Source organism: Acomys minous (assembly GCF_964271855.1).
Source record: "Acomys minous genome assembly, chromosome: 4".
Lineage (NCBI taxonomy): Eukaryota > Metazoa > Chordata > Mammalia > Rodentia > Muridae > Acomys > Acomys minous.
The window spans coordinates 29,408,596-29,434,881 of record NC_140486.1 but is presented as its reverse complement, the minus strand read 5'-3'; the positions used below and the strand labels follow the sequence as shown (position 1 = coordinate 29,434,881).

General features: G+C 40.9%; 1 protein-coding gene across 1 annotated transcript in view; it reads right to left on the bottom strand.

Annotated features, from left to right (window-relative positions):
- FBN2 (fibrillin 2) overlaps positions 1-26,286 on the bottom strand; it is a 206,384-nt gene that overhangs the window by 104,984 nt on the left and 75,114 nt on the right. The window contains exons 8-11 of the mRNA XM_084778399.1: positions 12,806-12,931; positions 3,505-3,657; positions 2,239-2,451; positions 1,106-1,243 (exon numbers count right to left, since the gene is read on the bottom strand). Coding sequence (XP_084634525.1) covers positions 1,106-1,243; positions 2,239-2,451; positions 3,505-3,657; positions 12,806-12,931 — 630 coding nt within the window. The remainder of the gene's footprint in view (positions 1-1,105; positions 1,244-2,238; positions 2,452-3,504; positions 3,658-12,805; positions 12,932-26,286) is intronic.

Here is a 26,286-nt window from a genome sequence, read left to right as displayed (position 1 = left end):
TCTACTTTTCATGGTTACACAGTTAAAGCTTTACCAGTTGAGCCATGCCCAAAGTCCCTTGTATTTGTTAGAAACAGCCCTTCTGTATTAAGGAAGTTGATAATTGTTGGCTGTGGTGGTGGACTCCTTTAATCTCAGCACTCCAGGAGCAGCAGAAGAGGTAGATTTCTTTGACCTCAAAGACATTCTGGTCCACGTAGTGAGTTCTATGATAGCCAGGAGTGCATAGAGAAATTTTGCTTCAAAAAAGCAAAAGAAGAGGGAGGAGGGAGAGGATGAGGACAAAGAAGATTAAGATTAAGAAGCAGTGGTTAATAATTATAGTCATATAGTCAGAGCCAGTCCTCTTTAAGAGTTTAAATGAGTCTGAGAACAAAGTATTTGCATATGTGCAGTTAGCAGTACATTGTCACCTCGAATGGATTGAATGAATATTGTTTTCAAAATACATTCACTTTATTTTTTATTTTTAATTAAAAAAATTTTTATTAATTTATTCTTGTTACATCTCAATGGTTATCCCATCCTTTGTATCCTCCCATTCTTCCTTCCCTCCCATTTTCCTCTTATTCCCCTCCCCTACGACTGTTCCTGAGGGGGACTTCCTCCCCCTGTATATGCTCATAGGGTATCAAGTCTCTTCTTGGTAACCTGCTGTCCTTCCTCTGAGTGCCACCAGGTCTCCCCCTCCAGGGGACATGGTCAAAGGTGAGGCACCAGAGTACGTGAGAAAGTTATATCCCACTCTCCACTCAAGTGTGGAGACTGTTCTGACCATTGGCTAGATCTGGGTAGGGGTTTAAAGTTTACTGCCTGTATACAAACATTCACTTTAAAATTTAATTCATATTAAGGATAAGCAACTCTATGAAGAGACAAATTACATTTAGAAAAAAAGAGGATGGAGAATTCTTGATGTGTTTTAGGTAAACAACCAGTTAAGGGGTCTTAAGATACAGAGAGAGGTAAACATGCCAGGGAGACAGCATGGAAATTAGTTTTACTTCAAAAGACCTTTGAAAAAATCATATTCAGTCCCATTTTTTTAAAAAATGGACTAGCAGCTATCTGAAAACTAAGAACCTTTAAAGAATTGTGAACTTACCTATACAATCTCCATTTGCATCCTGCTTGTAGCCCATGTTGCATTCGCATCTATAGCTAGAAACAGTAGGTATGCAACGTCCATTCAAACACAGATTGGCATGGTGTTTACAGATGTCTATTGTCTGGTTGAGAATTGCTATGGAAAATTATAACACAATCATATTTGGTCATCACAACATGCATTATATACTTGAACTAATTGTTTAGAAGTTAATAGAAATTAAGTTTCAATCAGAAGCCTGTAGAAATCAGTATTTTATTAAATTATATTTCTCATATTGGAGGATATGAAAAAAACATATATGTAGTTTGTTTATAGTCATCCTCTCTTACCCTCGTGGTTTTATTAAACTTTAATGTGGAAGGTCTTAAAAACAAATACTTGAGGCACATGGCCACCAGTTGCGTTTGTAAGTCACACATCTGGAAACTTTGCTTGTGTCTTTTTAAAAAATTTCAGGAATGTTTTACCATACGTTTAAGCACATTCCATTTCTCTCTCTCTCTCTCTCTCTCTCTCTCTCTCTCTCTCTCTCTCAGTAACTTGCTGAACATTTACATGTAGCAAACAGGCAGCATGCCAGAAAGAATAACCATAACACCGTGGGACATTATTCAATATTATTATCAAGAACAGTGCTGTGAAAGAGTGCGCCTAAGTGTCAAGCAAACAGGCGCCAGTTCTGCTCTCTGGCCCACAGTTCTCAATTTCAAGCAATTTGACAACAATGGCAAAGTGTGTGGAAGGGAGGATGTGTGCACAGGAATATTTGGCGAGGCCCAGAGCGGGGCTTGCTTTATCTCATCTGAGACATGGTCTTGGGAAATAATCCAAGCAGCATATGAGTAGGGCAGTGAGACAGGCCAGATGAGCCACACCAAGACCCAAAACATACTTCCCAGTGATGTCATCTAGATCAGATAATTCTTGGACTCTATCTGTCCAAGTGCCCAGGTCACACATTCTTTTGTTCCAGTTTATCAAAAGGGGTAAAGAATAGATGAAATGCTTTCCTACCACATTTTCTTAAGTTAATGTTAGTGTATTTTAGCTGCACCCTCCATCCCCCACCCCCCACCCCCCGCCCCCGCCGCCAAACTCAAGGATCTACAGGAAATTTGATCACTTACTTAGCCCAGTGATGATGGGTCCTTGTCCTCCGGCTCCTACTCCGGCTCCCCCAACTCCAGGAGAAAAGCCATTGCCTCCAGGAATGGGGAGAAAGCCTGTCCCTCCTGGGCCATAGCCGTTGCCATTGCCCCCAGTGCCTCCAGGTCTAGAAACGGAACTCCCTGGAATGCCACCCATGGGAAGGCCGTCCAGGCACAGCCTACGATACTCTTCTACAAGACAAAGAGTTTGGTTAAACACGAAGGGAATTCTCCTTGCATCATAAAAGTTCTCGTGGATCATTTTTTAGTTTGCTTGCTCTATACACTATGAATAAGGAGGCTATTATCTTGTTAAATATTTTCAGTGCTGTATAGTAACAAGAACAAGGTCCCAGCATTTCAAAAATATTTAAAACTTACGTTCCTCATTATTTTAACTGAGTTACAAAAACAAAGAGTCCTTTGTATTGAGCCTTTTTTATTTTACACCCTAAGTATAACTCATAAAATTCCAGACATAACTATGAATGCAGGAAATTTACTTGAGCAGGTGAAAAGCTTTAGGTAACTCATTCTACATATTTGTTTTACTTGAATTCTCATCAGTATTATGTCTACTCAAATTTTATGTCTATTTTATTCATTTTAAGGAGTTAAATATTAATATAGGTTTAGAAAAATGCTTTTAAAATGAATTCTAGCGGTAGACAGCATCCAGGTAGCCTTAAAAATCTTTATTTAGTTGTATAAGTATCAAAACTAAGAAAGATAAAGTGACTGTGGCACCTTCCATGTTTTATTAATTATTCATAGAATTAGGGCAGCATATGGCTTCATGGCTTTGAGAGAATAAAGAATGCATAGCTATGATTTTTCCATGACTGTATATATGATATGCCTTTATAAGTAAATTTCAGAAGCTTTAATTATTTTTGACTTTTAGAACTTAACATGGAAAAGACTACAGACAATACCAATATATTTATTTGTGAAACCCTAGTCATGGTTTACTGTCCATGCTGTTTGTAACAAGAGGCACTTTTCAGTCATCCTAAGGAGATTTTTCCAAAGAAACTCCTTTATAAGGCATAGGATATGAGAGGGAATAATGCTCAGGGTCACGAGAAAGGAGAAAGAAAACAGTGTAAAAGACTGGCACACTATACGCTTATAGTAATCTCAAATACACAACTGATCTGCCCTCAAGTAGAATGGCTAATTGCCCGACTGTTACTGACTCTCTAAACACTGTTGGTACCACGGTGATAGTAGCCTGCCACTCACCAGAGCCTCTGACAGGACAGGCCTCAGGAATGGTTCCAATGCCCCAGCAGCGGCCAGGCTCACAGCAGCACTGCGCTTTTGCCATTCTGCCCGGGAGTTCTTGAGCACAGCGGCCATTTACCAGGCCAGAGAAGCATGTGCCAGTTCTCTGATCTGAGGAGGTAAAGGGAAAACAAAAGGCATGGGAGAATTAACCTCCCGTTCCTATAGCAAGCATTTCACATGTTAGGCGAATATAGTAGTAGAAGTAAATTCCGTTGACTCAGTCTTTCTTATACAAGCCCTTTCTGTTGCCTTTTAACTCTTACACACCTGATCATTGCTTTACTCATTTATTCAGCAAACGTTCCCTTGAATACTGATTCTATGCTCCTTGGATATGAAAGTGAAAAGTGAAAACAACATGTGAATCTGAGGTAAGTTTCAGTGACAAGCCAAACAAGTCTGGAGCTCAAGGAACAGGGACAACCTAACACCATTTTCCACAATCCTATTCAAGTTCGATCAAGATACTTTTTTTTTTAATGAAGCAAAATAGAACAAAGAAACAAATAGGATTGTGGTATGTAGCCAAGGCTGTCCTAGAGCTTTCAATGGATCCCAGGCCAGGATCAAATTTGACCCACGTGTGTTCTGTCCTCTGCCACTGAGATCTGTGTAGCTATTTGCTTCATAGCAACACCTAACTGATGAAGATGCTGACTTAAAGATCAGTCAGAAGCCGCCTGAGACACTGATGTCTGGGTACATGCTTAAGCCCTGACAACAGCTGCAAAGCAGCTTGCAAGGGAAGAAGAAAATGGCCTTCAACTGTACAAAGAACAGGGTCCAACTGACCAAAGGTGAGGACAAGGCAACGCAATGATCTTAGGAGTCTAAGGTCATTATGGAAAGACCAATGCAATGTTGTGAGGGTTTGTGGAGGGTTTCAATTAGATAAAAGATAGTGGCTGACATTTTTAGGATCATGACTGTTGTGAGAAATGACTATGAGAAGAGAAGGAAGAGCAATGAGAAGACCTAGGAGACGTCCAGGTGAGGAACAAGTTTGATAAGGGCAGTAGCAAAGACCGTGTGGTAAAGAGCATTCGGAAGACGCTTTTGAAGTCAGGGCTAGTGGGAAGTCACAAGCTGGATGTAAGAGAAAGAGTGTTGGGCGTTTCCTGAGTTTGGGCTTGGACAGGTCATCTGGTAATGCCTAGGAAATAAGCAGGCTTCAAGGATACCAGCCAGGCTCCTCTGTGGTCCATGATACATTTGGGGTGTTGAATAAGTGAGCTTGGAGCCTAGGAGAATACTGAAGCAAATATGTGTATCTAGAAGTTGCTACTGTATATGCATAAGTGAGAACTGTGAGGCTGGATGAGGTGCTTTGTTAGGACTCGGGGTAACTGTGTGAGCGGAACGCAGATGAGAAGTGTAGCAAGGTGATGACTCCCCGGCAGTATCACTGAGTTCTGCAGTACTGTTACAGTAAAGCAGAGGCGCACTATCTGAAGAATTCGGCGTAGGAAAGTAACACGGTCAAATCTCAATCTAACAGAGTGCGCTCTGTCAGCTAACTTGAGGATGAGCCGGGGACTGGAGAGAAAGCATGACTGCTAAAGGCTATGCTTACAATCTATAATATAAGGGAAGGAATCAGAATGGCAGATGACATAGGAAGACAAGTTGTAACAAAAGACTGATTTCCAGGCCGGGCGGTGGTGGTGCATGACTTTAATCCCAGCGCTTGGGAAGCAGAGGCAGGCAGATGTCTGTGAGTTTGAGGCCAGCCTGGTCTACAAAGAGAGTCCAGGACAGCCAAGACTCTGTTACACAGAGAAACTCTGTCTCAGGAAAACAAACAAAGACTGAATTCTGAATCACACAGGAATAAAAACTCAAATCATTGGCAAACTTGATGTACAGCCACCTTTCTTTTAACAAATTAAAAAGCTATGTCCAGTTAACTATGTACTATTAAAACTTGATCAATATCCTCTGTCAAACAAACAAAAGCAAGCGGGCAAGCAAGCAAAGAAACAAACACAAACGAGCCTCCAGGGTTGGGACTGAGCTGAGGCAGCCCTAGAGCTTACTGTGGAGCCCAGGACAGCTTCAAACCATCCTTCGTCAGCTTCTGAATTCTCAGACTCTGGATGGATACCACCATGCTTCAATATCAAGGTGTATTTAAAGACATTCCTCCATGACAGTAAGAATGTACATGGAGCCTCACACCAGTGATGCCAACTGAAACAGGGAGAATCAATGTTCTTGAGGTACGAGCTTCTTGATAGGCTATACAGTCCCAAATGGTCAGGCATGTGTACACACACACACACACACACATGTAACAATGCTAATTAAACAAAAAGAGGTCATCAATCTGATGGGGGGCATGGGAGGAGTTGGAAGGAGGGAAAGAAATGGTGTAAATACAATATTCATAAAATTAATTAAAAATTTAAATTAAAAATTATTGCAGTTAACTTCAGTAATAGATACAGCTGGCATTCTTGGCTTTAATTACATAGTCTAAGATAAATACACTATCTCCTCAAATGGTCATAGCATTCTCAGGTTGCTTATATCCAGTATGAAATAAATGATAGCCAATGTAAGCTTTGGAAGGCATCCTTTCATTTTCCAATAGATGCTCAGCTTGCTTGAAAGCAAAGCATGGAATCTGCTGTATGCATCACACTTTAAATTCACGGGAGACACTAAAACTCTTAAGAGCTAAGTTTGAACAGTTTATAGCTGAGAGTAATTTCCCAGGTTGATTTCTATTGTAACATGAGTCTTGGGAACACATTTAAAAATATTCATTCTAAGAGCCAAACAATCATATTCTTAGCTCTACTTGATTGCTGTACGTCTCATGAACAAGATGTAAATTAAGATAAGAAAGCCCAGAACTCTTAAAAATAATCCCCCAAACTATAGAATCCAACTACTGCTACAAGATGGAAATATGAAATTTGGCAAGGCTTCTGCACAAAGGAGGTCCTAGGGTATTTGAAAGCAAAACCCAAATCACAGTCAAGTCAAGAGACCTAGATTTATTTCCTTAAGTGTATTTAACTAACTCTTCTTACTCATAAGTAAGAGGTGGTAGAAAAATGAAATGAAACAATAGATTTTTTTTCTTTTTTTGCCAACCAAGTAGTAGATTGTCTACCTGGAGCGCTCCTCTTAATGAAATTATCCTGAGGAGCACGAAGACATGGATAAAACGCACTCTCTGTTTGGCATGAAAAGCAAGATAAAATGGGAGCCCAAGTGAAGTGAAGATGAGAGTCTTGGGAATTAAGTGTGAGGTTGGCTTTCTTTTTCAGCATCTATTCGACTGGGGTATGCCAAGCCTCTGTTACTGTTTCACAAGGCACGAAGCATACAAAGCTGGAAGTCCAAATCCAACCAACCACTGTATAACTAGGTGCCTCAAAGCACAATGTCCCGAGGGCATTAGTGGTCTAGTGAGGAAATGTGCCCGTCTCTATGCGGGAGCTTCACGGAGAACGAAGGGGCTGCCTCAAGACTTTATAACCGCAGGCACTTTCCACATAAACAGCTTTGACATTGCAATTCACAGCAGGCTTCTGCTTTGAAAAATTTCAAAGAAATACAGTTTCTCAGGGAAAGGCACACCATGTAACTAGGACAAGCCAATACAAGTGGAGGACGACACTAAGAAAGTCTCTGAGGACTTCCATGAACTTCAGAGAAAACAGAGTCGCTAACAGTGGAGTAAGCAATGCAAAGGAACAAGATCAATGAAGAAATAGAAGCCGAATAAGCAGCGGTTTTGCAATCAGAATGCACACAGCAGTCCTGACAAGCATGGACCATTTCAAATCATTAATCGTTAAAGATTAATTAGTAACTAAATTGTTTTTAACGTTTAAAGCAACAGAAGTCTAAGCTGTGGGTGGTTTTGAAAAAGGCTACACACAGGGAAAGAACTTAGACAAGCTCTATGAACTTTGTGACGGAAAGGGGGCTGCAGCTGGAGTCAGGAAGCCCACAGATCCACAGAACAGAGGCTGCTGTATGCAAATGAAGAAAGGTTACTGATCAGGTGGGGGTGTGTATACACACACGTTCTCTTCAATGCGGTTCTGAGAGACAGAGATGGGAAATGTTACAGGGAGGCTGAGAAATGCGGAGTCTGATAAGAGGGCTGGAATAAGGCCCAGACAGAGTTAGAGGCAGTGGTCTACAGGGACAAACCTCCCAGAAACTTCTAGCGATGTCATAAGGCAAGCTCAGACCTAAGAAACCCACAATCTATCCAAAGTGGGAACAGAAAGAAGAAATCCAAACCATGTAAGAAAATACCTACAGAAGTCCATGGCAAAGATTTTAAGTAAACCTAGCCCCTTAGCAGAATGGTCACAGCTCTTTAAGTGACTGAGGGTAACAGCAGACCTAATTCTGGAGGGAAGGAGGAATCTGAATAACAAAGCCATCAAGCTTGACCCATAGGCATATCTGGAGTCCACTCCTTTTCAGAGGTACACGGGAACTTCAGAAAAACTAAACATTTGCTAGGCCATCAGCAAACACCAGACACTTCCCTGATCAGGATGAACGTCATGGACTTGGTTCTCAACAGCAAAAGAAACCAAGAAAACTCTACACACGACAGTACATTTCATGAGTCGAGTACAGCATTCCATTTGGAAAAAAGTAGTGTATACAAATACGTGACTGGAAAAGCACAGCACGGCAAGGGTATCAGGAAGTCATTCTAGATGGTCCCCAGCCTTTAGTCATCTGCTCAGACGCTGCACTTGTCGTGGATAATGGGAAGCGAGTGCCTTCCACTACAGGTGAACAGCTCTGCTTCACACTGATGGATACACCAAGTGTGAGTGGGAAAGCAGGACTTCATTTAAAAACATGAAGCACACTAAGTAGCCTTTTAATTATGTATTTTATTTCACACATTACATTGTCATCATGTGAGAACATGGGAAAAGGTCTTAATGTTTAAAAGGGGGGTTGGTCTTCAAATTGAAAAAAATTAGTAAGCACTAGTATCTGGTTTGGAAATCTCAGGCTGGTGTAATATGCAGTTAGGAAACTAGGCCATATGAAAGGAGAGGCAGTAAAAATAATAAATATTTTCACAAATTTCATGATTACTCTCCTCTAATATCAGCAAAAGGTAGATGACCTACTTCCAACCACTTGAATCAAAACATGCAGAATAGGGGCTGTAGAGATGGCTCAGTGGTTAGGAGCACTGACTCTTCTTTCAGAGGAAGTGAGTTCAATTCCCAGCACCCACATGGAAGCTCACAACTGTCTGTGACTCCAGCTCTAGGCGAACAGCACCCACACATACTCACATACATTAAGGCAAAACACCAATGCACATAAAAGAGTAGCAAACAAATTACAAAAAACCCCATACAGAATATTCTAGCACGATGTACGGAACAGTGGCATCCATAATTAAGGTCTGCAAAAAGATACCTTTTTGCATAAAGGAAGCCAGTTCAGTCCAGTCCAGTGCATCTATGATTCCATGGTCCTTATGAAGCACTATATTAAAATGTTTTATCAAGGGAGAAGACATTTAGAAGTGAACCTGGGAGACATGAAAAGCGCCAAGGAACATTATTCCTTGAAGCAAAGGACTTACTGGGGACAAAGGCGGGAAAATATCCATAAAGCCATGGTCCTAACTCTTGGTGTGCACTCAGCTAAACTGACACATCATACTGAGAGCATGCTAAGTCTACCCCTTCAGTCATCTCCACTCTTGTTAAATCACCCATGCAGGCTTTGCAAGTCTTATTCACTACCATGCCCAGAAAGAGGAAGTAATTTACCTCCTATGAATAAACTATAAATCCTTATTGAAACAAAATTATGATACATGATCATTAGAATGTGCCTCATCATCTGGCATTTAGTTTAAATTTGATTGAAGAGAATGAATGATTAATTACAGGGTGTGATGAACGATGAAACCTTGGTTATACTTGAAGACTGTACCCTGAAGTAAGTACATGTCTGTGCTGAATGAGCTCTGTTCATTAAAACACAGAGCAGAGAAGGTTAGCCCAGCTCAGAATACTGATGGCAGCTGGTACCCCGCACTGGACACTAGAATTCACATATCTATAGTCTCAGGTTTGTATCCTCAGGATTCTTCATGTGAAGGTACGCAATGAAGCACGTATAGGTGGAGGAAAAGGCATTAGAATGTTATGCCAACATTGCTTTCTGCAAGAACTTCTAAATGCTTAATCTCTTTTTCTAAACCTTCCTTGCCTCTGTCTGACTGACGCACTAGCCTGTCCCTGTTGAGGGCTGCTAGCTTTGTGAGCACGAAGATGCAGACCCTTTGCCTGCATCCAGCTTGCTCTCCGCGGTGGCTTAAATATTCATCACTTATTACTGCTTGTGCCAGTCATTCTTCAGTGCCTGTATTAAATTGTGAAAATTAGGTATTAATGATACCCAAGGGGAGCGAATTCCAAAATGACATAAGGCTCATTAAATAATGCTATTAAAATGCTTTTAAGGAAAAGACTATTAGTGACACTTCAACTCTTTTTAAATGTGGCATACGTTAGTTCCTAAGTTAAGAGGTTTTTTTTTTCCCCTGGACTTTTAAAAAATTGATTAACACACTGGGTAAAATTAAGTTAAGATTTGTCTTCCTAATTTAGCATTAAATGTAATGGGAAGGCTAGGCTATTAGAAAATTAAAATGACTAGCTGGATGCTTCTGCCCCAAAAGATTCTGCTCTTGTCCGTCCACAAGAGAAAAAGGATCTTGCTCACTGGCATTTTATAATGTGCTTTGGACTCAGCATATTTACTTTGTTGATTTTCTTATGACACTGTAGGGAGAACATTGCCGGCTAGGACAAGGAAGCAGGGCATAGCCAGCAAGCATCACTCTCCGAACACAGCTCAAATAGTGTGTAGTCTCATACTGAAGACAATTCTGAGTTTGCCCAGCTCAGCATCATCAGCATGTATGTGGGTGTTACACTTACAAAACAAACAACTGAGGGGGATTAATATATTCATGACATATGATTTGATCATAAATAAATTCAATCTAAGAAAATATACACTTCTAATTTTGAATACTCAGAAACCTCTTACACATTAGAATGCTGTCTTTCTTTCTTTCCTTTCTTTCTTGTCATACATGGAAACACATACCTATTCAAAATATGAATATTTTTTAGTTCAGTTGTTTATTTAATCCTATCAATGGCTTTATAATTCCTGAGAGTCATTTTCCACTCCCCTATTTTGGAGTTCCCTCCTTCTGTCCCCAGGGATATAATGTTTCCTTTGAAATGAAGGGGATTTCTGGATGGCCCTGACTCAGCTTCAGGAGGCACCCTATGAAGTATCCAGGACCCTAACTCAGCCCTGCATCATCCTGTCCATTCAGAGGCCAAAGGATACAATGACATCATTAACTCCTATATCCAGGATCATCTCATTCTTGCCTTTGGTGGTTTTCACGTCATTCAAATGCATTTGCTCGGCAGGAGATGCCTATGACGTATAACATGGAGTCTAAGATCCATGAGGCTGACTAAGGCAGGACCCCAAAGGCTGGCTGGCGGGAAAAGCACCAGTACTTGTGGGAGAACAACAGACCCTGAGCTATGGGGGAGTTGGATTGTGTGGAGGGGCTCAGTCGCTCTGCGCAAGGAGAAAACTGAGATTAAGTTGTGGTGGCCACTAAAACTAATTCCTAATTTGTGGCTCAAAGAATGAGTGAGCTCTAATGAGTATGTAAAGGACGAACCATGACAATTCAGGACGAGGAGTTTATAGGCAAACAAGACAGTGCCATCACATTTAGCAATGAGACATATGTGTGTAAGGTTGAAGGTCCCTACAGATGAGCTCAGAATGCAAGCTGGGCCTGATTCTTAAAGGCCCTGGAGCCCAGTGAAGACATGCAAGAGACAAAATTTTAATTTAATGATAAAACAAACAAGAAAAAAAATCACTAGCGTCCATAAATCTTGTGGTGAAATGTAGATATATCTGTTTTTTCTTTTTTTTCTCCTAATAACTGAGATCATAGTGGATTACTGAACACTTTCTATAGCGGAGATGGAGAGGGACCAGCAGCTTGCCTGAGGCCTAAGAATTCATAAGCGATAGCTGTGGCTATCGCTGTCCCTACTATTACTGTTCCTCCTGTCGCTGACACGCCTATCTTGTTGTTTACTGTCTGTGATGACAACATAGCTTTCTGATGGTAGGGCACACACCTTTCATGGTCACTGATGGCTGGCCATAGCTAGCTTAGTACCTGGTAGGTACACCAAATGGTTTCAAGCCACAGCCCTTTATTACTGGTATGAGATTTTCAGTTTCTCTCCTTACTTGGTACCATCACTAGGACCCATAGATCCCTGGGAGAGCTACTGATACACTAACTGCCAGGCTTGGGGGAAAGCCTCATTCTGCCACTGGTTCCCTTCCTTGGACCATGAAACCCTATTCTACTTCATCAACACATACGTCTTGAGTGTGGCTACAGAAATTGTCCATATTTCCCCATCTCTTTGCCGCTCTTATCAGCTCAGCATTGGAACTGGCCAGATGAACACTCAAGACGAGACATGTGAAGGAAGCTAACTATACCATGGTTGTAACAGCAAACGCATGTCATAAGCTCTGGGCTCCCAAGACAGAGGCCTAAGGCATGTTCCCCAGTGGATGACCTACAGCATGCCTGCAAAGTACAGCCTCATCTCTCTAAACAGACCAGACCATGTAAATATATTTGGCTTTAATTTAAATATGCTTGAAACACAAGATTAGGGGTGCCGATTCTTTCTTTGTAATAAGTATTTTTTTTAAACCAGAATAAACAAGCTTTAAGTAAATAAGCTGTTGTCTGTTGTCGTGACGCATAGCAACAGAAGAACCTTTAATTACTGTATTCCAGCTCCCTGAGCCTACTTTGCATCTTTCTTGTGTTCTGTGCCTGCACTGCTGGGCAACAGTTACACGTCTTGAGCAAGTCTCTCTTTCCTCCAAAAAATGATTTTGACAGCATAAAACTAAGCCAGATGGCTCCCAAAAGGGAAGACTTTACGACGGACAGGATCTGGTCTATCCATCCCCCCCCCTGCCCCCCCCCCCCCCCCCCGCCTCCCAATGATGCTGAATACTGTTAAGGCTTTCGACCAACCCTTCCATCCACTCTCCCAGTGGTTTTATAATCATTACCATCCTCATACCTGTTTGGGCTGTTCTGTCATTATAAAGAAGCCGCACGCATACTGTACCTTCAAGATGCAAGGCTTACCGATGCACCGAGAGCCATCTGTTGAGGTTACGAAGCCACGTGGACAGAGACAAAAATAGCTTCCCACGGTGTTGGAACAGTCGCCCGTTTCACAGACCCCAGGAAGCACGCTGCACTCATCGATGTCTAATCAAGGGAAGATAATTGAGAAAGGCCTTCATTAAACAAAAGGATTTAAAAGCTATGCGAGCACTCAGGGTTGATTAGGCGGATCATATAACCCCGAAGATACTCTTGTTTCAGGCCCCAAGGAATTTCTCACAGGTATCTATGGGAACAGAGATGAGAGTAACCTCTCAGGGCAGCAAAACAAGGCCAACTAAAGCAAACTCTATACGGTCTCGTTTCCCTGCAAATGCAACTAAAAATTGCAAATAAGTACAGATGGCAAAGTTTTAGTTTCTATTCTGCATCAACAAGGGAATTATCCTACTAGAGAGCCCTTCAAAAAACACATATACAATTACCTTTTAAATATGGAATAATTAAATACAAACATATAGCTAATTTTTACAATAATCATTTGGACCAACAAAGGGGATCGGATTTTTTTTTTCTATTTGGCTGTAGGATATCCTTTTGGTAGGTTCATTTGAATGTGGGTACATTTGACATTCTGGGAATAAGATTGATCTGGAACAATGTAGAACTAGGGCAAAGGGAAAACCCCAGAGGCCCTACTGTGGCACCCTCTGCTTATCTCCCCAGCTGGCATCATTCTGAGAATGGACAGCTTCCTTTCACAGGAACGAAAGTCTGTTTTTTTTGTTTTTGTTTTTCTTAACTTGTCCCTAAAGCAGGAAACCCGAGCGTTTCTATAAGCTTTCCTGTACTTCTCTCTTAATCCCGTGAGCACAGAGAGGTGGAAAGTCAAACAAAACCTCAATTAGACACACTAGGAGCTGAATGCTAATCCTTTTTACAAAAGGAAATGAGCCACTGGGAGAAAACCCAGCCAGGGATACCCAATTGTTGGCACTGTTTGCAAAGACGCTGGCATAGTAAAGACCAATGAATAGAGGAAGCAATTATAAAAGTCATAAACATAATTACTTAAAATCAAAGGAAATGGGGACTTTTTGTTTCTTTTATGTTCTTGTCCTCTTGTGTTGTATACATTCTTTTAGAATGTCTCAATTTAAAAGACAGGGGAAATAATTGCTTTTTAATTATAAATGCAAGGGAAAACATTTAAGCTCCATAATTACATCCCTACCCGCTAAGCCTCAGGGATCACTGCAGAAGGAGCAGAAAGATTGTAAGGGGTGGTGAACTTCCACAGGGAAGCAGGATTTCCTGAACATGACAATACACATGAAATTCACATGAAGTCACAGGGCCTGTGACAACACACAAAAGAGGAAGCTAGCCAAAATCCTGGTATGGAGAAGGGAGGTGGACTTTAAAGCCTGCCCATAGTTGAGGAGCTCTTGGCAACTGATTGCTGCCAGAGAAGAGACAGGCAGTTGTCTTTAGGGATGAGGTCCTTGAAAAGTTACTCCTCAATAAACAGTCCTTACACCCATATACATACAGATGGAACAAAGTGGGCCCCAAAACAGAGAAGTTGGGGGGAGAAAAAGTAGTGAGGAAGATAAGGCATTGGAGAGGAGCGAATGCGGACATTTGCTCAAACACATCATATACAGGTATGAGAGTCTCAGTCAGAAGGTAATTAAAACCATGAAATGTGTGTGCAAATTCAGACCTGTTGCATCCTGTGCTGCCATCTTTGTACACTGCGCTTTCACACAAAGGACAGCAGCACAGAGATGAAGCAGGAACAGAGACTCCAACCAATAAGTGATGTGATTCAAAGTTTCAAATAACGGAAAGTTAGCCATCGCCTTTCGGTATTCTTCTGTCGATCTGCTGATCTTATTACTTTTTGCCCATTCATTCTGACAAGTCTCCAGGCTGACAGGTTGCACCATGAAGCAACCGTCAGATTTGGTTATCTCCTTTGTATGTTCTTCGAAAAGAAGGCTAACAATCAGGCATCCTTTAAAATATTATCTTCATTCGCGATCCAACAGCTGCTGAAGGATAGAGGCACAAACCCACACCTACGGGTCCCCTGAGAGATCAGAATTCTAGCATGAATTGCCTACACAAATGAGGAGCAAATGTGTAATGTGGTAATAGCACTCCCATCAGCCTTCATCCAGAAAAGTGAAACCATGTGTGCAAATTAGGACTCGTTGCATCCTGTGTTGCCATCTTCCTGCACCGAGCTTGCATACACGGGAGAGTAGCACGGAGTAGAAGCAGGAACAGATAGACTGCAATCAACAAGTAATGTGATAAATCACCTCTCCCCGAGGGAGAAAACACAGAGAATAGCCTGATGTAAAGCAGGCAGCACAAACGGCAGGCTGAACCCTTCATCTGTATTCTCTTCGTTGTCTAGAAATACCAACAACCCAGGAGTTTGGGTAGTTTAGGATTTATGAAAATCCTTGAATATTGTACGATCTCACGTCCTTCATTTGAACAATAACGTTTCTTTGTAAGCATTTCTTTTAAAAAGATGATTTTTGTCCAAAACCTAAAAGTGAAAGATATCTGACATTGGGGGGGGTAGTGGTAGTATTTTTGGCAGAAATACCTGGGATATAGAAAGATACATGTGTCCTAGTCTGTTTTCTGTTGCGATAAAACACTGGCCAAAAACAATAAATGAGTCAAGCCAAGGCAGGAACTCAAGGAAGGAACCTGGAGACAGGAACTGAAACAGGGGTCATGGCGGAGTGTAGAGACGCAAGATCACACAAACATCTCTTATATTCTACAACACTGGAACTTTTGCTGGGCCTTACATCCCCCTGAGGTCACTTCAGACTTAAGATCACTAACTTATTTGTATATCAGATGGTTTGTTTAATCTGCTTTTAAGAGGATGATGCAAGAGTCAGTCTTACTTGCCTTGGGTTTCCTATATAAACAACGTTTACAACCTAAGCTAACGTATAGCTGCACTCTTAAGTAATACACTCTTCCGTCCCCCTGATGCAAATAATGTGTGTTCATCATTCCCTGAAAGCAGCAAATGCAGAAGCTGAGGACAACATCCTAAATTCTACCATAAAGGTTGAAAGCAACCATTTATAGGTATTGGTTGATAAACAATGGTGTTTGTTTTCTGAGTCATTTGGGATCAGTTGGAGCCAGTGACTTAATCCCTTGTAAAACTCAAAGGTTTCTGTAAGGACAGACACAACGGACAGACACAGGCACAGAATCAGACACATATAACAGACAGGCAGAGACAGAAGACTCAGGCAGCATGAAGTGGAGAATCCAAATCTGGATTTGTTCTTGGTTAAATGACTCCAAGGAGAGTTCTTTTCTGTCCTTGGTACAACATCAATGCCTTGTTAGGGACTCAGAAATAGTCACTAAGGCACTTAGTCCATACAGGGGAGGGCTGCTTACTGTCTTTCTCTCCCATGGCACCCGAAACGCCTACCCATGGGTAGTACCACGCACAGTGGGCTGGATAATCTGACATCAATCAATTAATAAACTCAAAACAACTTATCCTTTTCCTGGCTGACTCTAATTTTTGTTAAGTTGATGGAAACCAACCAGCATACTATGACATTAAAATTTGAGGTTTTCTGTTAAAATTATACAAGATCTCTGTGGACTTAGAAAGAGATAGAACCTTAAAAGGTTAGGTTCAAAATAGATAAATGTTACAAATACCCTGTCAGGAACTGAGGGTTCTGTATAAAGAAGATGATTTTTAAAAAACTATTTTTAAGAAAATCATTCCCAAATTTTAGTAATTACAGAGATAGGTGAAAACCAAACCAAACCAAACCAAAACCAAAAAGGCAAACCAACCAACCAGGCAACCAACCAACCAAACAACCATGCAACCAAGCAACCAGAAAAGCCATAATAATGGTTCAGAAATTTTGCATTTTCATTGAAGAACTCCTAGTATGTATTCATATAATAAAATTTAGCATTAACATTTATGTTAAGTAAGCTACATGAATTAAGTTCTCTTCTTAGTTATGTCTTCAGTACTCTATGATATAATCATATTTGGAAGGAAGTTCCATATCAATGAACTTCACATTGCCTCCATATAAGCCTAAGGGACGCAGGTCTTTTCAAGGGAAAAAGTAAAACCATTCCTGCACATCTATTATGCTTACTCATATCTTCTTGAACATTTTCATTAATTAATTTTTTGGTTTTTCAAGACAGGGCTTCTCTGTGTGACAGCCCTGGCTGTCCTGGAACTCACTTTGTAGACCAGGCTGGCCTCAAAATCATAGTGATCTGCCATCCTCTGCCTTCCGAGTGCTGGGGATTAATGGCGAAAGCCTTAGTTTTCAATTATCAAAAAGACTGATCTAAACACAAGCCAGAAATTTTAATAGTATCATAGAGCAAAGTCCAATAACATGGATCTCAGGATTGGTTAGATCAATATTTCCTGTTAAAGTTTCAAGACACTTGGGCTGATGTTTCACAACCATATTAACTATAGGGGAATCAAGATGGTGTGCTGAGAATGGAGGCAACGTGGGGTCACGACGACCCTCTTCCTGCTTGTACTCCACAAATTGCAGACCGTACCCAGCAGTCTAAATATTCTGCTCTTTGTATTACTTTGCTATGAATACTAAGTTTCTATGAATTGATACAGGCCGGGTACAGAGAAAACTCTGGCTTGGCTAAATGGGAAAAATCCAACTTTCCTTGACCAAATTCTGTTTCCTGAAAATTTTTTTGGAAAATGGGGAAGCTTCAGCAGCTAGTAAGAGACCGGAACAACTAGTGACAGCCTTTCTGAACTATGACTTCAACTTCCATCTGCTTTCCCTGCTGGGCTCAAAACTGGCTCCAGCAAGCATGGCCAGTAAAAGACAGGCTCTTTCTCCAGGGTCTCTGGCCTCTTAAGAGGATGGAAAACTCACTCGAGGTAGCCCCCACAAGTATTCTCTTTTTATCCTAATCCTAATGCAAGGAGTGTCTTCACTGGCGTAAGCCTGGGGTCCTTAACATAACTAAGTTTAGACTGATAAGTGACAAAAAGTAGAAGGGGTGAGAGTGAGTCTGAAACATGGCACAGCTGAAGACTGGGATTTGCTTGAGGAAGTGTTAGACTTTAGTTAGTTAGGTGTAGTTAGGAAGCCACGTGCCAAATCCTGGCGCATCATCTCCAGAGCTTTGGCTTTTATTCTGAAGGAGCATCTGATTTCTAAGAAAGATTTTTAAATAGAGCAAGAGCATTACAGGAATAATCAACATTGCAGGATGCCTGAGGTTAGGCTTTGTGAAGAGGAGACTTAGAGGGAATCAGGACAAAACAACAGGACTCTGTAACCGAGAAGACATGTTAGAAATCTACTGTGATTGACAGACAGATGGTGCAGAATGAGTAAAAGGTGGGACATGGGGAAGGGAAGCCATACTGCGGGAAAGTTTGGCTTGAGGGAAGTAGACGAATGGGCTACACAAACTGAAATTCTTGGTGTGGAATTCAGCCGAGGGCTAAGTTCTGAACGTGCGCTCTTCGGTTTTACCAGCCAGCCTGCAGCTTGCATTAGGTAACAATGGATGGGCGCTCCAATGGTGAAATGAATCGGGCTGAACTTAAAGAGGCAACTGTGAAAAGCATCAGCCTCTAAGGGAAATTCATGAGGAGAAGAGATAAAAGTCCAGGAAGAAGAGACCAGGATATAAGAGGATAGAGGCCAAGGAAGAGATCTAGAAACCGAGGGGTGATGTAAGAGGAAATGCAGTGTGTGGAGAGCTGATGGATCTGAGCACAGGGCTTTCCGAAAGGAAAATGGGGCCAAAACCACCCCCATCTGATGGCTTTCTGACTGCCAAGCCACATCACCTCATGTTCTTATAGGTCTTATTATTAGCAGGATATGATGCTAACTTAGTGAGAGGAGTGAGCTCACATATCAATGACTCCTAAGAACACCACCCATGGGGTGCTCTCTTGTAACAGAGACATGGCATCATCTAAAGGCCCCCATTAGCACTGGCCCCAGAAAAGCTAGTGAAAATAAAACAAGAGCTTTTGTTTATAAAATACTGCTCGGATACTTCCTTCCCACCAGTGCCAGTGACCTGTATACATTAGGTACAATCTGTAGAACTTTTTATATATATATATATAATTGTTTTGTTTTACCCTAAATTTCCATTCATTGATGTGTATTGGTGGACACTGTGTAAATCCATGAGCTGGGATGTGACACACAATCATCAATTGCACTGGTTTTTAAAAGTCAGAATAGGATAATGCTGGTGAGACAAAATGAACTGTAAGTGGAAAACTCTTGCTTGCTTTCTCCTACTCAGGTTTTGAAAACACAACGTGTACGAACGTCACTCAGAGTTGCATTGTATGTGAACGGCTTAACTGAGAAACAATTCAGATACCAGCTTACTAAATTCTACTGTATCTTTCTAAATACAGTGCAGGGCTGCACAGCCATCACTGCAACCTAATTTTATGACACCTTCATCCCCCCATGACTAATTCCACTGCACTATTAATCACTCTTCACGGCCTCTGGCAAGCCCCGGTAACCATTAATCTTGACTCCGTCATTACATATCAGGCTATTCTGCACAGTCCATGCAAAGGAGATCATGAAGCATGTGGTCTTTCGTAACATGCTGCTTCTGTGTAGCCTGACATTTGCAATGCTGCTCCATGCTGTGGTGTGTTTCAGCACCGTGTTCCTTTGGGTTGATGAAAGTGCTGTGCAGCCTATCATCCGCTGTGGACATTTGGGTGGTTTGTACTCAGGTGCTAGTGGACACAAAGCTGCCATCAACATGATGTCTAACGAGCCATGAAGACCAACTGTCTTCAAAGTGGCAGTGATAATTTATACTCCCACTACAGTGTGTGGGCATTCTCATTTCTAATATCTTTAGCTACATTTATTCTCTAGTTTTTGTTTGTTGCAGGTGTGTGTGTGTGTGTGTGTGTGTGTGTGTGTGTGTGTGTGTGTGTAAGTAGCGGTGGAGTGCTATCACACTGCAGAATGCATTTCCCTAATGATATCTTGCTGATATTTTCATGGTTGTACTTACTGGCATTTGTGCATACCCTTTGAAGAAAAATGTATTTAATTCCTTTGCCCACTTCAATAAATGGACATTTTACTATTGAGCATTGTGATGGTTTTACTGAGAGAGGCCTGTGTAGGTTCATGTGTTTGAACACTTGGTACCCAGTTAGTGAAACTGTTTGGGAAATATGAAGAGGTGTGGCTTTCATGGGGGAGGTGTGTCACTGGGGTAGGCTTTGTGGTTTCCCAGCATGCTCTCTGCCATCTCCTTGCACTTCAGCAATATTAAGCTGAATATCAATCTATGAAAATAGAATGTATTTCCGTTTATTTAGATTTTAATTTATTTAAAAATATTTATAATTTTTAGTGTGCTAAATCGTTTGATTCCTCTTAAACGTACTCCAAAGCATTTCCTCCTTTCTTTAATCTTATTAATGAAATTATCTTAATTTCACTTTGAGAATGCTCACTGTCAATGTGTACAAACTTGTTTTGTATATCGACCCTGAACTGCAGCAATGGTGAACCAATGTACCGCCTCTACTGTCTTTTGTAGAGCAGACTCATTAGGGGATGCACCATTGCATTTTGGTGCTATCTTATCTGCTAAGTACATCATCCACAGACATAGTATTCCCCTTGTTGAGACCAGGTTGTGCCTCATGCTGAAACACTGCATCTCATGAGCAGCTCCTGACTACATTTTGAGGATGGAAATTACTGCGAGCCTAGGGATGTTCATACACAATACCACTCCTCCACTACCACCCATGTATTAAAGACTGATACATGACTTAGTCCTGACACATTAATATAGGTAAACTGAGACTTCAGGGGCACATGAGCATACTAAAATCATATTAGGGAGACCAGGGTCAAGACCTTATCTGGTATAGTGGAGTCATTAAAGAGTAAAACTCCCTCATGGGTGGACCCCATGACAACATAGACCCCACCACTAAGATGGTGCCAGTGATGCTTTCAATCACTGACCTGTCACTGTGAGTGTGCAGCAAGGATCAACGGGCAGGAGACTTCCCTCTATTCCTCAGCTAGTCCCACTGTTGATGCAGTCTACTCAGTAGCCTTATGCTCATCCTCCTGTTCACCTTTTGGACCTTCTGTCTGTTCCTTCTGGCTATTGACCAGGTCTTGCCCTTTTTCCTGTGGCTGCATGCATGTATTTATATGTGTATCTTATCAGCATACTTCTGAAACCTCTTAAAATTCTTCTGTAGCCTCTTATCGCTTATATCCATTTTGTATCCCATATAAATACACACACATGGGCTAGAGAGATGGCTCAGTGGTTAAGAGCACCAACTGCTCTTCCAGAGGTCCTGAGTTCAATTCCCAGCAACCACATGGTGGCTCACAACCATCTATAATATGATCTGATGTGCATTGTATACATAATAAATAAACAACAACAAAAAATTTAAAAAATACACACACAGAGTGATGTGTGTGATCTCTTATATAAGAGTTAATGTTAGTAACTAAAACTGGAATAAAAGAATGCATTTTTCTCAACTACATCACCAAGAGAAAGACATAATAATCAGACAGACTGTTGGTGTGAAACCTCTGTAGTGTGTAAATTTATTTTTACTCAATAAATTCTGACACTGTGGGAAGGCATATGTGTATTTGTCTTTATCTCTGGCATGGCTTGGTCACAACACCTCTTTAATACATGGCTCCATGTACTGTGATTTCAGTTAGCCATGTTCAAGCAGTCCAAAACCATTAAGTGGAAAATAGACCATTGTGTACATTTTGAGTAGTGTGATAAAATCTTGCATTTTACTTAGGATTCAAACATCTCTTTATTGAGCACATCCACACTGCTGACATTTTCCTTGAGAGCTTCGTGGTTTTGGTTTTTTGGGTTTTGGTTTTGTTTTGTTGTCATTTTTTTTGTCTTGGTTTTTCAAGACAGGATTTCTCTGTGTAGCCCTGGGTGTCCTGGGCTCGCTTTGTAGACCAGGCTGGCCTCAAATTCAGAGATCCACCTGCTTCTGTCTCCCTGAGTGCTGGGATTACAAGTGTGTGCCACTGAGCCCAGCCCCCTAACTGTACCAATGTGATTACTGCACCAAACTACCATGCCTCATGTGTAAGTTAAACTTTACCACAAACATGCATGCATGTATTTATATGTGTATAGGAAAAACACGTATACATATGCACACGTAAAGAGCTAGCTAACTAACTGAACTGTGAAGAGAGACATAACAGGTAGATACTAACTATAGCTTCAGGCATCAACTGGGACTTCTGAGATGCTTCCTTGAAGTCAAGGAGACACTGTTGTAGTTTTCTTCTGCTGTTCTAGTTAATAAGGCCCTTATAATTTTTTTCTGACCTCATTGCCCTGGCTACAGCCTCCACTACAACTGAGTGGAAATGGCGGGAGTGGACTACATTTTCTTACTGCTCTTGGGGAAACATTCCTTTGGCATTTAAGATGATGTTGGCTGTAGCTTTACACAGATGTACTTGATCAAGGTGGGGAAACTCCTTTCAAGAAACTTCTAATTTGTTGATCTTTTTGGTCAGGAAGTGACACTAGAGATCTGGGTCTCTGTTTTTTTTTTTTTTAACAGTTATTTTCCTGCTTCTACTGCAATGATCAGAATTTTAATCTACTGTGACACACTAGATGGATACATTTGAAGATGTTGAACTTACTCTTGCATTCTTAGGCCAGATCTTAATTGATAGCAGTGCATAATGGCTCATCAGTGGAAGATCTGATAACTGACTATGAAATCGTTATTTTTACACAGGGCCTTATTTACTTATTTCTAGACTTTAAACAGTTGAGACTTTTCAAAAACAGTATTTTTGCCAATTAAATTCCTGTCTTGCTAAGAGAAATTCTACTAGCATTCTTACTTGATCTTTGTGCAGTATTTGGCTGTTTTTCATGCCTTTCCTTACTAAATTCAGCATCCTAAATTTATCTACTTAGGATGATATCCTACTCATTACTTTGCTACCACAACAGTAAAAGAAGACACATTAATTTCTTAATACCAGCCAGTGGGTTATCATAAAATTACTTTCTCTTATACACAATGTATTTATGAGACATTTGAAAAATACAATTCCTAGAATCTTATGAGTTTTGCACATACAGTACAGTACAAACATATAAAGAGACAGAAAAAGGAGTTATGTCATTTTAAAATTATCACTGTTGAACCATCAACTATAATTCATAGATATATTTAGGTATTAATATATCATCTATCTGTTATGGAGAAAAGGTTGAATGAGATAGGTGTTTTAACAAACATGAATACTTTAGCTTCTTAATGCTGATTTTCTTAGAAAGGTAAAATATTTCAAGCAATTTGTTTGGAATAAAAAAAATACTCTTTTTTAAAAAAGCCTTTCAATTCTTTTCTTTAAACAATGACAGAACAAATAATGATTAGATACATGCTATTCATTCACAAATTCAAGAAGTTAATGTTGACTAAAAGCCTTTAATTTGTCACATACCAAGAACTAATTATGCATGATTTGTAATTTCTAGGAATTTGCAACCTGTTCAAGTGGATATAAAACAAATCACAAGATGATTGATTGTCCTTAAAGACAAAACTAGGTTATATCAGAATTCTAACGCAATTCGGTTGTGACACTCAGAGCAAGCACTTGGAAGTCATAATATCTGATAAAGGACTTTAAAAATTGTGCCAGAACCTTTACCCATAGAGAAACAAAAGGGGTTTTCCAGATAGGAAGTAGTAAGGTCCAAAATATGAAGGGGCCTCTTGGGTAAGGAATGAACTTTCCCATGAATTGAGGTCATTTATTTATAAGATAAAACAAAAATTTAAAGAGAAAGACCTATAACCCTTTGCTGCCCGTGTTTTGGAGGAAAGAGGGGCAACTGGATTTTGGAAAGTGAGGTGGAGGCTGACCAGGTTCACAGCTGATGTAAAAGACCTGTCAGTGTTGGTAAACAAGACAGCACAGAGTTAATAGGGCAGAAAGGGGCAGCCAAGGTCATCAAGCTTCAGTTGATGAGATCAAGATGGGGAAGAAAAGGACAATGCGAGAATATCCTTACCATAGGAAGGAAGGGTAAGAGAAAGACAGTGGGCTGGAATGAACAAGTCAGCAAAGCAAGACAGAACAGTATTTGAAGGAGAATCAATGGTGTCTTCACTAACTCTGGGTTACACTATCTTGAGACAGTTAAACTTTGGAAAGTGATTGTCAGCAAAGACCATTGTGGATGAAGACATCAGGATAGATACAATCAGTGAGAGGAAGCTAAGAAGTGAAGAGGAGAGATCACAGTAGAAGCAAGAAGATAAAGAGGCTTTGCCCAAGTCCTATACTAAAGCCAGTAGAGAAACAGCTCAACAGCTCAAAGGTGGCATAACAACCTTCAGGTCCCCTGCAGCTATGGGCACCTCCTTTATCTTTCCTGCTTCCTTCACTAAAAAAAAAAATTGCAGCTTTTGCTTTGCTTGCTCCCGAGTCTGTGTTTTTAACCATCACTGACATAAGATGAAGAATTTGAGCTTGAGACAATGTCTCTGCTTGACTTCTGGTGACTACTGGATGTTTAGCACCTACAACTTTAGGTCACGCACACTCAAGAACATGCTCCCAGGGACTCAAAAGAACAAATATGACGTCACAAAAGGGAGAGTAAGTCATAGGCATTGATCAGCTCCAGGTAATTGCTATACACTGGCTTTCAGGACATTATCCAGAAGGAAGTCTGGAGGATGGTGTAGTGAGAGGTGACAGTGGGGAGACTATTGTGGCCTTTGGGGTGACTTTAGTTGCAATATAGCTGCAGCTATAACTAATAACTAGTGCTGGCAGACAGAAAGAGAATGCGGTAAAGGGAAGAGGTGGGACAACTTTCCATGGAAACACTGGAAGACCTTTCATCAAAGGCAGGAGAGATGGAAAATGAGGATATGAAGAAGACTGAGGCTTAATAAGTTCACACCAGACTCTTCCCATTTGCTTGATAGAGGGAAGCAGAAGACGGGTGTTGGAAAAGCCCAGAAGTCACCAGCACAGAGAGTTAAACACGCAGGCCTTGACTTCTACTCAAGTCTCGCATGCGCTCTGCTCCCTCCCTTTGATTCCAAGCACAGAATACTGACAGAAAAATATGTAAAGATGGAGGGGGAAAGGATCCAGCTGGTTGCAGAATACGAGATACTATTTCCCTGTATCAGAAATAGCATATCAAAGTGATGAGCTGAGCTGAGACCAAGGACTTTTTGACTTCCTTCTCTGGAAGGTGGCAGTGGTGACCAAAAGATGAGGAAAAGACTGTATGACAGTGTGACAGCAGGGTGGTGCCTGGTGGAAAGAGAATTCAGAGAGAAATGGAGCAAGAGAGATCTCCCCGGGGAAAGTGAGAGTTGAACAAACAGGTAAGCAAGCAGGCCAACAATAACTGGGATGGAGGAAAAGCTCACACAAGACAGGGCGCGAGTGATTTATTTAAGGAACTAGCTGAATGCGTCTGAAATAACTGTACGAGGGAACAAATGAGCCTGGGAAGGTAAGCAGAAAAGAAACTAGAGAATGACCATCAGTTTATGTGAGAAAGCTGGCGAGCGAGACCAGTCACTGGAAAGGTAGAAGGGAAGGGCATTCTTCTAGGATGATGGAGAAGACCAGGGGCTGTGTGGAAAGTGCTACAGCACTACATCAATGCCTTTTATTATTCCTGGGCTACATGGCAGAATCTATCATCTGTCTGTCTGTCTGTCTATCTATCTATCTATCTATCTATCTATCTATCTATCTATCTATCTATTTATCTAATATCTTGATCCCTCTTTACTATTGCTATCAGTCTAGGAAAGTGCATTTCAAACGGTCTTGGTACATTAGCATAACGGATGCCAGAGGAACTTTTCACAAACAGTTTTGTGTTCACTTAGGCTGACTAATAACCTTTTTAGAGACAGCACTATTGTGAAATGTAGTAATAAATGGCTCCCTGTTGGCCTGAAGACAGTGCTGCATTTTCCTAGACACTAGTATGAAGTAACTTGGCATAAGTACTGACAGCAAGAGGCAATGCCATCATGGTTTTTTTTTTTTTTTTTTGTAGCACTGTGACAACACTCGAGAGGTTATTTCCACTTCAAAAATACATAAAAGTTACTAATACCATAGTCAAACAGCAGGAGCTTTAGTTTTTGATTTACATTCCAAAATGATTTTCTTGGAGAGCACAGCCACTTACTAACAGTGCTAACTGCCCCCTTCCCCCACCCCAACCATCATTTTATTCAAGGTGAAAATATTTCGTTACCCTCTGTGAATTTTTAACAACAACAACAACAACAACAACAAAAATGATACTTCAGAAGCAATATTACATTTAGAACATGACTTTTAGGATAAATCAAACCA